The sequence below is a fragment of the Zingiber officinale genome, unplaced genomic scaffold, assembly GCF_018446385.1.
Source record: "Zingiber officinale cultivar Zhangliang unplaced genomic scaffold, Zo_v1.1 ctg229, whole genome shotgun sequence".
NCBI lineage: Eukaryota > Viridiplantae > Streptophyta > Magnoliopsida > Zingiberales > Zingiberaceae > Zingiber > Zingiber officinale.
The window spans coordinates 545383-558126 of NW_024589904.1; the positions used below are offsets into that span (position 1 = coordinate 545383).

The 12744-nt window shown below is 35.5% G+C and overlaps 1 protein-coding gene and 1 long non-coding RNA gene across 4 annotated transcripts; both read left to right on the forward strand.

Annotated features, from left to right (window-relative positions):
* Window positions 1-64: 64 nt before the first annotated feature.
* Window positions 65-10441, forward strand: LOC122036986 (mechanosensitive ion channel protein 2, chloroplastic-like). 3 transcript variants are annotated; one of them, XM_042596424.1, is made up of 15 exons: window positions 65-302; window positions 445-698; window positions 805-972; window positions 1076-1135; window positions 1634-1791; window positions 2857-2974; window positions 3058-3152; window positions 3241-3354; window positions 4705-4762; window positions 5842-5991; window positions 6117-6227; window positions 6436-6603; window positions 6707-6820; window positions 8145-8201; window positions 9479-10441. In XM_042596424.1, exons 3-15 carry the CDS (start codon window positions 895-897, stop codon window positions 10202-10204), a joined length of 2007 nt encoding a protein of 668 aa, XP_042452358.1. In that variant the 5' UTR covers window positions 65-302; window positions 445-698; window positions 805-894; the 3' UTR covers window positions 10205-10441. The 3 variants fall into 3 exon arrangements, with proteins under 3 accessions (XP_042452358.1, XP_042452357.1, XP_042452359.1); XM_042596423.1 differs by having other exon boundaries at window positions 468-698; XM_042596425.1 differs by lacking the exons at window positions 65-302; window positions 445-698; window positions 805-972; window positions 1076-1135 and adding an exon at window positions 2735-2774 and having other exon boundaries at window positions 1633-1791.
* Window positions 10442-11715: 1274 nt separating this feature from the next.
* Window positions 11716-12688, forward strand: LOC122037007. The gene is made up of 3 exons (XR_006127487.1): window positions 11716-11864; window positions 11970-12179; window positions 12274-12688. It is a non-coding gene; the product is annotated as an uncharacterized LOC122037007 (long non-coding RNA).
* Window positions 12689-12744: the final 56 nt, after the last annotated feature.

Sequence of the window (12744 nt, forward strand, 5' to 3'; positions counted from 1 at the left end):
CGACTCCTTCACTAGCGTGCTTTCCCTTTCTCTTCTGTTCTACAACCTCAACGACGCTTCAGAACCACCCAGTGCAACTGAACCGGTCAAATCACTCTACTTACGAGAGCGACGCGGACCGAACGCACCGCTGAAATCGAACCGCTGGTCGGCTCGATTTGTTGAGTTGCTATACTGGGCCAGACAGGGGATGGATAAGCTTCTGATGCTGCACGAAATTGGTTGCCTAGTGGGCATGTCGTTCCACTTGGCATGCACCCATTGGTCCTTTACATGACTCGGTTCATACGCAATCATTGGAGGTGCTCAACTTGCCTAACTAATTTTAATACCAACAATTAAAAAAAATCACCAAATTTTAATTTACTGAGCTACAAAAGTCATTTTATAATTATTAATTTTTTATAATTTAATTTAATTTATAAAATTTTCTAAACAAAATAGACACACCCCGTGTTCCCACGCAGTCAACGCCGTCGGCATTCCGGCCCGCCCTCCGCCTGGCCCATCCAACGGTCCGAGTCGATCGCCTCCGAGTAAGATAAAACTGAAGCATCGCCGCAGCTTCGTGCCGTTATCTCCTCTCCGCAAAACTCCGATCTCTCTCTCCCGGGTCGATCGTCCAGTGTTTGTTCCTGATCGAATCGAGCTGTTCGATCTCGATTCTGGGAGGTAGATCTCGTTCCCTTGTTCGATCGGTAAGAAACATGAATTTGAGTTTGGCTTTGTATACCTAGCTCGACGGGTATTGTGGATTTTCCCCCCCTTCCGACTCTTTTTTTTTTTTTTCCAATCATTTGGCAGGTTTTAGGGATTCAGGGTCCGTTTCTAAATTTTTTCTTTAGATCCGGTTCTTGGAAAATTCTAGCAGCTAAGGCGTATTTCATTCTGAGAATGACTGTTGGATCTTCGCTACATTTGCTCCATGAACTGTGTGTTGCCCAAAGCTTTCCGCAAAACAGTCGACCTAAGGTATATGGAAGTGCAAGGAATATCTCTTTTGGTTGGAACCTTGTCCATTTGTAATTTCTCAAGAGCAATGTGCTTTTTTTTTTCTTTTTGTTTGTTTTTGTAGAGCTTTAGATCAAAAGAGTGGAACCGGGTGAAGGCTTCTCTCCTTTCTTCTAATGTTTGGGTATGATAATACTTTGCATAGAAAAATCCACAGTGCTTTCTCAACGTTGTTTTATTATGTCTCAATATTAAAAACTTTTACTATGTCTTCTCACTTTTTTCTCATGTGTCATTACTAAGTCACATTATTGAGTTAAGTTACTTATAAATGTGAAGGTTGTTTCATCTGTAATGATCAGGCATGCATTCTAGATTTTGAAAATGTGCAATCCTTTTTATAATTTATATCTTTTATCATGGTTACTCATTCAAAGTTTTTCGGTTAATGATGATTGTTGCCAAGAGGTTTTATTCTAAGCCTTATGAATTTATATCTTGTTGCACAGTTTTTGTAATAATAATTTATGTCTTTTTAGCTCATGAACTTAGGATTTCTTTGCAAGCAAATGTGTCACTTTTTGCAACAAGAAAATCAAACTCATAGTTTATATTCTTCACATAAAGTTACTCAATTAGCTTATAATGTCTTCCTCATGCATATATAACACTTTCCCTACAGAGAAAAGATGCTCGGAGTGTCCATGTTTCAAACAGGACATACAAGTCGAGGTTTTGCATTACATACAAATGCAGTGTTTTCAAATGCCAGTCATTTAATATGCCAAGCACTGGAGATGTTATCCCTCATTTAAGAAATACTACGTTGGCTTTGACTAGGTATTGCCTTAGTCTGATTATTACTAAGTAAAAAAGTGCTGATGCTTTCATTTCAACTTTCTTCTAGTGAATGATTTGCAAATTGGTGAGATTGTCTTAACATATACTTAAAGATTTCTTTTCCAAACACAAAATATCAACCACAATCCTCATGCAGTAACTCTTCTGTTAATGTGTATCCTTTTCTTTCAGTCTTAAGTGAATTAGTCCTGTTTACACTCCTACCTTTGTTTTCTGAATTTCTCTAACATTACCTCATTCCTTTTATGGTACTGTGGTTGTAGTTTTGATTGACAAAATAGATTTCGCTTAGCAGTGACCTTCCATCCAATTATTTATCTTATGTTTGTTCTCTTTCTCTTTCATTTCCCTTTTCATGCATCATGGAATTGAACCAGGTCTTTCTTTCATCAATGAACTATTTAAGCCTCCATGGTGGTAAAGTTTGATTTTAGATTCAAGTTTCCATATATATTTAATTCCACCACTCAAATGGTGTTCTGTGAACAGCTTCAATTGACACTCAAAATGTTATAATGACAATCATAAACTGTAATTTGCTAAATAGTGCTGTAAAATGATATGCCAATTTGGAGCTAACCAGTGTTAACCCTGTGGTTCACAGAGTCTAAGACTAAATGGTTTGAAGAACTTGGTTAATGAGTAACACTATAAATCTTGTGTTTTTTTTAAAGATACTAATTTAATAACTTATTTTGGCCCATATATCATAGATGGTTATCTGGTTTGTTAGAGTAGCTGGACTGGAATTCTGTAACAATAGCGACTGTTTGTTGATGGTTTAGTTTTAAACAGTCGAATTCTAACTAAAAAATCCTTTTGCAATGAATGTTTTGTGGATTAGCCTAACTGCAAACATGTTCAATTTTGCCATGAGGGAAAGCAACCATTTTGAAATATCAGTCTTCTTTTATTTCTTTAGGTAAAGCCTATGGAGAAATTTGACTAGCCTTTATATATATGTATGTTTTTAACGACTGATGCCCTTTATTTCAATTTTTTCTTAAAATGGATTGCAAAACATCTAATTTGATTATGTTATAGATCATGCAATGCATTGTTTGGAAGTCATTCTCTTCAATTAATCCCTGCCGTTGGACTTATTGCTTTTTCTATATGGGGTCTTGGGCCGATGGTGTGCTATCTGAGAAGCCTATTTAGTGTAAGTAATTATGCATGACTACTTTATGTTTTCACTTATTGAGGAGTTTAATATAACATATTCTTTTTCAATTTCTCTAATAGAATGACAGTAACTGGAAAAAGAGTAAAACATACTATATTTCAACCTCATACGTTCAACCACTGCTTCTTTGGACCGGAACCATGCTTATCTGCAGGTCTGTTTACATACTTGTTTCCTTGTATTGTTTTTTGTTTGTATGCCTAATTCTGCTTTCACATTAACAAAATTAAGTCAACTTTCAGATTTTTGGATCCTGTAGTTCTACCCTCTGAAGCAAGCCAAATAGTTAAAAACCGATTTCTGAACTTCATAAGATCCTTATCATCAGTTTTGGCCATTGCCTATTGTTTCTCATGGTAAGTATAATAACCATTTCCAAATCAGAAATATTTGACATGGCCTCGTCTTACTGTGCGTCTGTTGATGGCACCAATATTGTAATCAAGTTCTTTAGTGATCCCTAGTTTCAATTGGTTGCTTTGATGCACTCATACTTGAAAATGAATTATAAGTTAGATTTCAGCCAGGGTGCCTGTAATATATTTCTGCATCGTTCACATTTTTCATCTTTTTTGTAGATGAGTAGGAAATTAAAAGAACCTACTTTTAGATTGATCAAGGAAAAAATAACTTTACAGTGTGTTTGCTTCCTTTTGAGGAAAAAATTGGAAAATGAAAAGAAAATTTTAAAAAATGTTTCCTCATCTTTATGACTTGCTTGATCATCCCTAAAAACAAGCAAATATTATTATGAGTGGTTCGCCAAAAAACATGTCCTTGATATTTGGAAATGAACAAATCACAGTTATCTAGTGCTTTTTCTTAGCCCCAAAGTGCCTTATCCTTTTTCCCATAATACCCTGCATTTGTTAGTTTATGGCAGCAAGGTGAACTGCAAATCAGCTTCTGGTAAGATTTAAGGTCAAACAATTATTTGGACACATGGAAGCATAGATTTGTTTTAGGATGTATCAAAGTTCAGTGTACATATGGGAAATTTTTTGCAGTAAACAGATTTGCATATGAGCTTGTTTAAGATTTAAGGCCAAAAAAAAAAATGATAATATGGAAATCCAAAATAACTGACCTAGGTTGTCTCAAAAGCCCAAAATGTTCTGAATCTGTGATTTTTACAACACAAACTGTTTTTCAGCTTGTGCTGTGAAAATTGACACAATGTTGCTACAAGCTAATTTGAAAATAAGCTTGCGGTAATAATTTTGTAAATTTACATCATTCTAAGCTTTAAGGCACCAATTTCCATGTTGCCAAATATAATTTTTTTTTACCCCAAAGCCATTTCAAGCCAAGTTATAGTTTAGCTTGTGGTCATGGAATAACAAATCCAGGGTATTTATGAGGGAAAAAAAATCTGTGCCGCTTTTGGTGAAAAACTATTAGTGGGGCTCAATTTAGTCATTTTCAATTATCAAGGATGTGATTTGGTAATTTGCTGTAGTTTTATCAGATATATTTTGGTGAATAATTTTCTTCTTCCTTGAAAAGAAAATTGAAAAACTCAAAAATATTTTCCAAAATAAATACTGCCTTATCATTTAACTCGTGACTGAAATAATGTTCAGGATTTTTTTGCTCTCTGTTACAGTTCGAAAAATTGTACAATTTCTTCATTATTATATTTAGGTTTTATTCTTCTTTATGCAACATAAATTTATTTACGGAGTTTTTATTATGTACCCGTCCAGCTTCATTCAACAGTCACAAAAATTCTTCACCGAGACTAGTGCTGATGACACAAGAAAGGTATATTTTTCATATTGTCAATTATGACCATCAATATCTGTCTATATATCGTTATTATTAAAATTTGAGGTTAACCTGATCTGTAAGATTTGCTTACGACAATTATATTCACACTCTCTTAGTGTAATCTTTATGTGAAGGGAGTATCCATCTATATATCATCATTATTATTGTTATTCAAATTTGAGGTGTAAGACTTGCTTGTGACAATTATACTCACATTCTATTAATATAATCTTTATGCGAAGAGGGAGGACAGGAGAGGAGAGGGAAAAAGAGTTCACGTTATCCCAGTTTCACCCGCTAGACATCTAAATAGGGCTTAGTTATAACTAAGTACATCCAAATTTAATGTGCCAAATCGGGCCGAGTGTTTGACTGGATTGACACCATAGGTATCGTTCTAAGTGATACAAGATTAAAATTTTAATTCTTGATTAACACCTTATAATTTAAGGACATTGGATTTGGACTGCATTATGTCTGGATAAACTCTTCATGATGGTTTTTTTTAATCTGGGTCTTAACTATAAAACGGTAATCTCTCCCGTACCTGCTAACAAAGTCATCCTATACACTGGAAATTTTATATTAAGAACTAAAATATGCAATTGCTAGAAGTATTTAGTTTAACCAGCAATGAACTTTGTTGTCTATTCACTTGTTTATTGCTTACTGTGGATCAGTTGAATATCTTAACATCTTTTTAAAGACATTCTACTATTTTTTAAATATGTTCTCTCAAATTTTGTGAGATCCTTATCATTAGTGCTAGCTCTTGCCTATTGTTTCTTAAGTTAAGTGTGATAATCATTTCCAAATTAGAAAATTAGAAACAACTAGCTTGTTCTTGTTTTGCTGTGCATCTATTGACAGTGCTAATCTTATAAGCAACTGAGTAAAAAAGATTTTTATGAAATTTTCAGGAACCTAGCATGGCCTTGTGATTGCTTCACAAGAATGGTCATACACTCATAATTTATCCTATAGTTTGTGCTGACATTTTGTTAGTTTTTATAGAGACAAGTTAGGTATTACTTTAGTTTTATTCACTCATGGCTCTATCTTGTTTTCTGCAGATGAGTTTCCAATTTGCTGGAAGAGCTGTATATACAGCGGTATGGGTTGCTGCTGTTTCTTTATTTATGGAGCTGCTGGGATTTTCTACCCACAAATGGGTCACTGCTGGTGGTCTTGGTACAGTTCTACTGACTCTTGCTGGTCGTGAGGTAATGCTAAAATTGATTGTTTTAGCAAGGCCTTTACAAGTCTCATCTATCTCTTGACAATTTGTGAACTATAATTGTTATAGTATAACTCACTGATTATATTATTGTTAATATTTTTCCCACAGATATTTACAAATTTTCTTTCAAGTGTTATGATACACGCAACTCGGCCTTTTGTTGTCAATCAATGGATTCAGACTAAGATTGAGGGCTATGATGTTTCTGGTATTGTAGAGGTTGGTTATAAGTCCCAGTTAACAGTATAGATTGTTGTTCTAACCTTCCAAATAACTTTTTACATAATTATTCAGGAGAAAATTTGAACTATTAGCTTTACTGCAAATGTGAAATGATTTATTCTTATGCTATATATAACAGTGAAATTTGATGTTGGTAAGCTTGTGTTGGATACTTGCTATCTAATATTGGTAAGAACAATGACAGCATGTTGGCTGGTGGTCTCCGACTATCATAAGAGGTGAAGATCGTGAAGCAGTTCATATTCCAAATCATAAATTCACTGTTAATGTTGTGAGAAACCTCAGCCAGAAGACACATTGGCGTATTAAGACCCACATTGCCATCAGTCATTTGGATGTTGATAAAATTGGCGTGAGTTAAAAATATATTTATCTTCTTAATTAAAGTATGATTTCTTATTTATTTGATCATATACCTTATTCTTTTTATTTTTTATTCTCATATTTTGCTGCAGAACATTATAGCAGATATGCGAAAAGTTTTAGCAAAAAAACCTCAAATAGAACAGCAGAGGTTGCATCGAAGAGTATTTCTGGATATTATCGACCCAGAAAATCAAGCTCTTATGGTAAGCTGCCTCCAACTACAATTGTTTTTTAAAAAATTTCTTCAATGCATACTTCTGAACATTTCAATACCTCAGGATTTCTATCAAATTTAAGGAACCAGAATTCCTCCTCTTATATATATATATATATATATATATATATATATATATTCAAAAAAATTGTTTATTCTTTAGTTTTATCTAAGTAACAAAGACCCAGATTTTTTTAAACAAGTTTAGCATGAACCTGAAATTGAGTTTGATTTGTAAATGGAATATCCAGGTGCATGTTCTACTGGATCTAGAATTTCTATGGAAATGGACATGTTGGAAATATCTGACTTTTAGAGTTTCAGTCATCATGGAGAAACCTTCAGTTCATAGTTGGGTTCTAAAGAACTCCTCTACAAGTTTGTGCAATTGCTTGATTTACATAACTCAAAATTCTATTTAATTTTGGATAGCCGTGGTGGTTTTAAACCTTGATCAGAGTTTAAAAAGGAGCTGAACATACAGTGATTCCAATCCATGGATGCTTGGTAGTTAGATACTAGCTTTTACAGAGTGGAATTAAAAATTTAAAACCTTTATTATGTTCTTGCAGAAAGTTGGTTTTGTGACAAACTTCAAGTGGCCGACATATGCCATGATGCCCCTGGTCACACAATTTGCAAGAATTATGGAATTCTGTCATTCTTATACTTCAGTCTTGTAACTTTATCACCATGTTAAATGGCCTTTTTAGATATAAACATCTACAGTGTACATTTTCTGGTTGGAGACTGCTTTAGTTTTTATTGTTTCAGTTTTCATTTTATTAGAAGCATCTTTGTTGTGTGAATTTTTGCTCTTCATTCTTTGGTACAAGCTACTGACCGATTTCCAAAATGTAGCACCATAATCATTGGGGCTGTACATACGTTGAATAGAAAAAGAGAGGAGGAGATCACCATGCTTAGGGACAATGGCATGTTTGAAAAGCATTGTATTGTTGCATTTACACTGAACCTATCAAGTAAATAGTTATTTTGGGTTTATGTAGATTGAGAATGCAATCCTTTGATTATAGAAATTTTATGGCATGAGATATATAGTTTCAAATATGTATGTTTACTCCAACTTCACTGTTTCTCACAAATATTTGTGTGTTTACCAACATCAAAATAACCATATACCTTCGTGCTTATTGGTCATTTGTTATTCTTACTTCATTTGTGCATACTTGATTTTTATTCATATTAATGTTGTCAAGTTGTTGGTTCTTCGAACTTCCATTCATATTCCATTTGTTCCCTGGTGCTTTATATTGTTTTATAATTCATCTATTACATTTCTTTTTATACAGATTCTTATATCATGCTTTGTCAAGACCTCACATGTTGAGCAGTACCACTGCGTAAAGGTAAGAAGATATTATACACTGGTTGTGCGGTTCTTTATAATTTCTCCTTGTCAAATGGCTTATATATGTTGCATATAAAGTAATTTCCCATTTCATTTTGCTGGGTTTTCTATTTTAGTAGGCATTGTTTTCCAAAATCTGGAACTATGTTTTAAGTAAGCATATGGTGCATAATTATAAAGCTTTTGTTGTTCTTGACAACTAGACATTTAGAACTTATTCTACACAGCGATTTCTTTTGTAAAGGTCCATGAAGAAGTTTGTTTAGCTAGTAATCTGTGATACTTACGCATTGGAGAACGAGAAAGCCTAGCATTGGTTTGGAAGACAAGATAGACATGCACCTTACCTTCTTCCTAAAACAATTGCCAAAATAATGTGATATTCAGTCCGTGGGCACTGCTTAATTATTGTATAGGCCCTAGTATGACTCACAGTGATGCCCAAGGACCTTTACCCTGCATTTTATTTGGGACCGCTGTTGAAAACAGCTAAGCATCTACATTTCTTTCACGAATAATGTATGTTAGAAGCTCGATGAGCAAATAGCAATTTTGGCCGGAAGGCACATTGTTTAAGTCTTCTTCCACCGCTCAGCCTTAATTGTGAGTCTCAGGTGCCAACTGTGAGCTCTGCCTTCGTTCTTCATCTCCTTTCAATACCTTAGGTACGTCGTGAATCTTCTTCCTCTATTTTCAAAGCCTGTCTTGAGCATTGAGAATTTTGATTGGGAGCTTTGTTTTCGTCCTCCACTCCCGATACTTTTGTATGTCATGAGTCTTCCTCTGCCACCAAGTCTACAGTTTGAGTGTTGGGTATCGGTCGTGAGCTTTGCCTTTCCCCTCCTCCTAGGAGTGACCAACCTGATCGAAACAATATTGTTCCAGAACAGTCTCTGGCTGAAACTCTGAATAGGGTTGAGTTGAGACTTTAAACATTGAATTAAACAATTGTCTGTCGTAGCCTTCATTTTAAGAGAAACAATGAATGACTGGATACAATTTTGATTGATGTGGCTAAATGCTCACAACTAGGTTTGGATATTTTTTTTGGGTTCATTATGCCCACGTGTAACGTGTTTGTACGTACAAGCAATTATTATTTTAGCAATCCACAGCCATTTCATCTTCCACCATCGTTCATCTCTTCCTTTACCTTTTGGGATGTCTGGTTATTGTAGTTGTTATTTTGACCTCTTGTACTGTTTTTATTGTTCATGGACTATTTGTTATATGCTCTCGTAACTCATTGAAAATGTTGGAAATTGAAATTAACAGGAAAGTGTTATGTTAGATCTCCTCAGAGTCATCAGCCATCACAGAGCTAGACTCGCAACTCCTATTCGTACCGTCCAGAAAATATACAATGATACAGATGCTGAAAACATTCCCTTTGCAGACAGTGCTTTTAGACATCCTGCCTCATCCCGTCACTCATTTTTTTTGATTGATTCTCAATCAAGACTGAACAGTGAAGACAAGTTCAAACCTCGTGCAAACCAAGATCAAATCAATAAGACTGCTGCTACAATAGAGACCAAGTCAGTTCCATCTACTGGTGGTGGGAACTCGTCCAGGCACCAGAGGAAGGCAGATTCTGGAGATGCTTTGCCAAAAAACATGAAAGCTGGCATAGCAGATGCACCCTCATTCGATTTTTCATCCACATCACAGCTTTGCAACCCAGATACGGAAGAGTCAACTCCAAGAGTTGATAGCCAAAAGCCTTCAGCGTCTGTGGCTGTAGGTGAGGGAGTTGATACAAAAAATGTAGAAAAGGTGCAGAGTAAGAAACTGCAAGCACCCAAGCCAGTCTTCGAAGATAACATTGTCCTAGGGGTGGCTCTTGAAGGGTCAAAGCTTACACTCCCCATCGAAGAAGGAATGAGTTCATCTGCACAATTTGACGGAAATGAGGTTACCTTTGGCAGCAGTGTTAATTCACCTATTAAGACTTCTAAGGAAATTAAAGGATCAGTTGACAAGAGGGACCATGATAGCTGACTCTGGGCATTATGACCGCTCGAGGTGACATTATGACCAAATGGAAAAAAAAAATCTTGTTGAATTGATTTGGATGACCTTGTTTATAGGCTGATGAAATAGTGGCATCCGATTTGTCTGTTTTGATTATCATTGTATACAGGACATGGATGAGGAATTACTTTTGATTTTCCTCTCCAAGTTGTTTCTTAATAAACAAGCTGTGAGCTGAAAAAAAAAAACATTGTTATATATTTATCTTTCCAATTCCTTCTTAGACATCACATATCAACTTCCATTGATGTGGCATTAATTCTAAGATTGCAAGTGCTTACTTACCTACACAGTGCAGGCAACAAAACAAACTTAAAAGGAAATTACTTGTGACAATCTCTTGTTCAAGCTGCCTTCATGTAAGTTTTGTTCTTTACATTTGATGCCTTAATATAAGTTTTGTTCTTGATATGCATGAAGTTCTGCTGCGCCTCTGCAATTTGCTAGAAAATCATATTGGATGAGCTAAGATGACTTGCCTCAAGATGGTGAATCTTAAATCATGCATTCTAATGCGGGTAATCTTATGGTCAAGCCAGAGGAATAAGAGACTGCACCAAGAACATGGAAGAAAACATACTTGCCCAAGTTAAGTGGTGTCATCATCAGAAACAGGTATTATCTGTCTGTTCATAAAGATTTGGAGGCATGGTTCGGAAGCTTATTTAATGGTAAGGTGTGAGATTACTCTCTTGCCTCTTATAAGTGCCTCAGATCATCCATTTACCTTCAATCTCGGAAGACATGAGGTAGCACCTTTTTTTCCTTTTAGCTTGTGAGCTATGAGGTCTTACTTTTTTGCTTACCTTGACAGGTAGATATGAGGTCTTTCCTTCTTTAACTTGTAGCAAGAGAGTTTTTTCTCCTTTTAACTCTGCATGAGGCCCCTCCTATCTCAAAAGATGTGCCGTCTTTCTTTTACAACACATGAGGCTTTCCCTCCTACTTTACGAGTCTTTCTTATTCTCTAAGGCATGAGATCTTACTCTTTCCTCTTATTTCAAAATTTACCAAGTCTTTTTTTTTCCCTTCTTTTTTCTTGTGTGTCAAGGTGTGTGATCGGTCTTTCTTTTACCTTAGAAAGATACGAGACTTTTCTGCTTTGGTCAGAGCTCCCTTTTATCCTCCTTAATCCCCCTTATCAAAGTGTGAGGAATTGTTTATTATTATTATTATTATTATTATTATTTTAATTCAGGTGTCTAATCTCCTCTTAATCATGGAGACAGAGAGACATTCCCCTTAGTTCATCTATTAGTTAAATTTGGAGCATAATTTAAGCACATTCAAATTATCTTTTTTGTTATTGTTTCTCATCCGAATTGTATTTATAATGTAAGATTGCTAAGTTCATATGGTGATCCATGATGAATTATTGTGGCAAGATAACAAAAATAATGACTTGTTCTCACAAGTAATTATATACTTGATGTTTGTGAGATGCCCCCATTGAATATTAGATAGTTTTTTCTTATTTAAGATATATATATACATTTAACCAAAGATTCTTAGTATCTTTTCTATTGATTATATACACATAAATATAATTGGCACAGGCAAAAGGCACTGCTCCACTTCTTCCACAGAGTTCAAAAAGAAGATCATCTGCCTGCAACTCTCCTACTCGGTCATATATATTCTTTTCCTTTCTTTCTTCACTTTTCACTTCCTTTATATTGTTTTGGCCTTGATTTTGAGAGAAGTTATAAAGACAGTACAATTAATTAAGCAGGAGTTTCCCTTCTCTCGCCCGACGGGCAGAAGCATCAAATAAAGGCAGATCTCAAGCAGGACCCATCGAGACGGTACGCAATCTATTGTTCAGCTCTGGAGTAACAGCGCGACGCACCCACCGCAAAAAAGATTCCTCCTCCACTGCACTGCCTCTCCCACTCACGAAAAGCTAAAACTTAGTCTTTCTGCTAAATTCCAACGTGTACAGGTAGATCCTTTCCTTTTCTCTTCTCTCTTCTCTCCTTTCATGTGTTGTTCTCCTAATGTGATGTTCTCCTAAGGCCTCCTGTCTGATGATGCAGGGCCTGGCCGGAAGTGGGAAAAGGAGGGTGAAAAAGGTTCTGAGAGGATGTGCCATTTTCGTGGAGTCACATTAATTCCCATCTTCGGAGTACATCCTTGAGTAAGTATATATGTGTCTCTCTAGTCTTGCATGCATGGCCCATGCTGGGCTTCAGAGTTCAGACCATCAAAAAAACAGGCTATTATAATTGCATGTGCATTGCCTAACCTTTCCCATAAACTTTTATCTACCTTAAACATAGGAGAGGAACCTTTAGATAGCTGACAATATCAACTAATCAGCTATTCAGCTTGAATGTAATGGTCCTTTCAACTTAATGCTTACAACTAAAATTAAACAACACTAACAGTCATCATATAGCTAATGGTACAAGTCTCCTCAGGACGGTCTAATCACATAAAGTGTTGTTATCATGAGGCCTGGGGTTTAAATCTTGACAAAGCCGAGGTAAATACTTCCTTTATGTGCT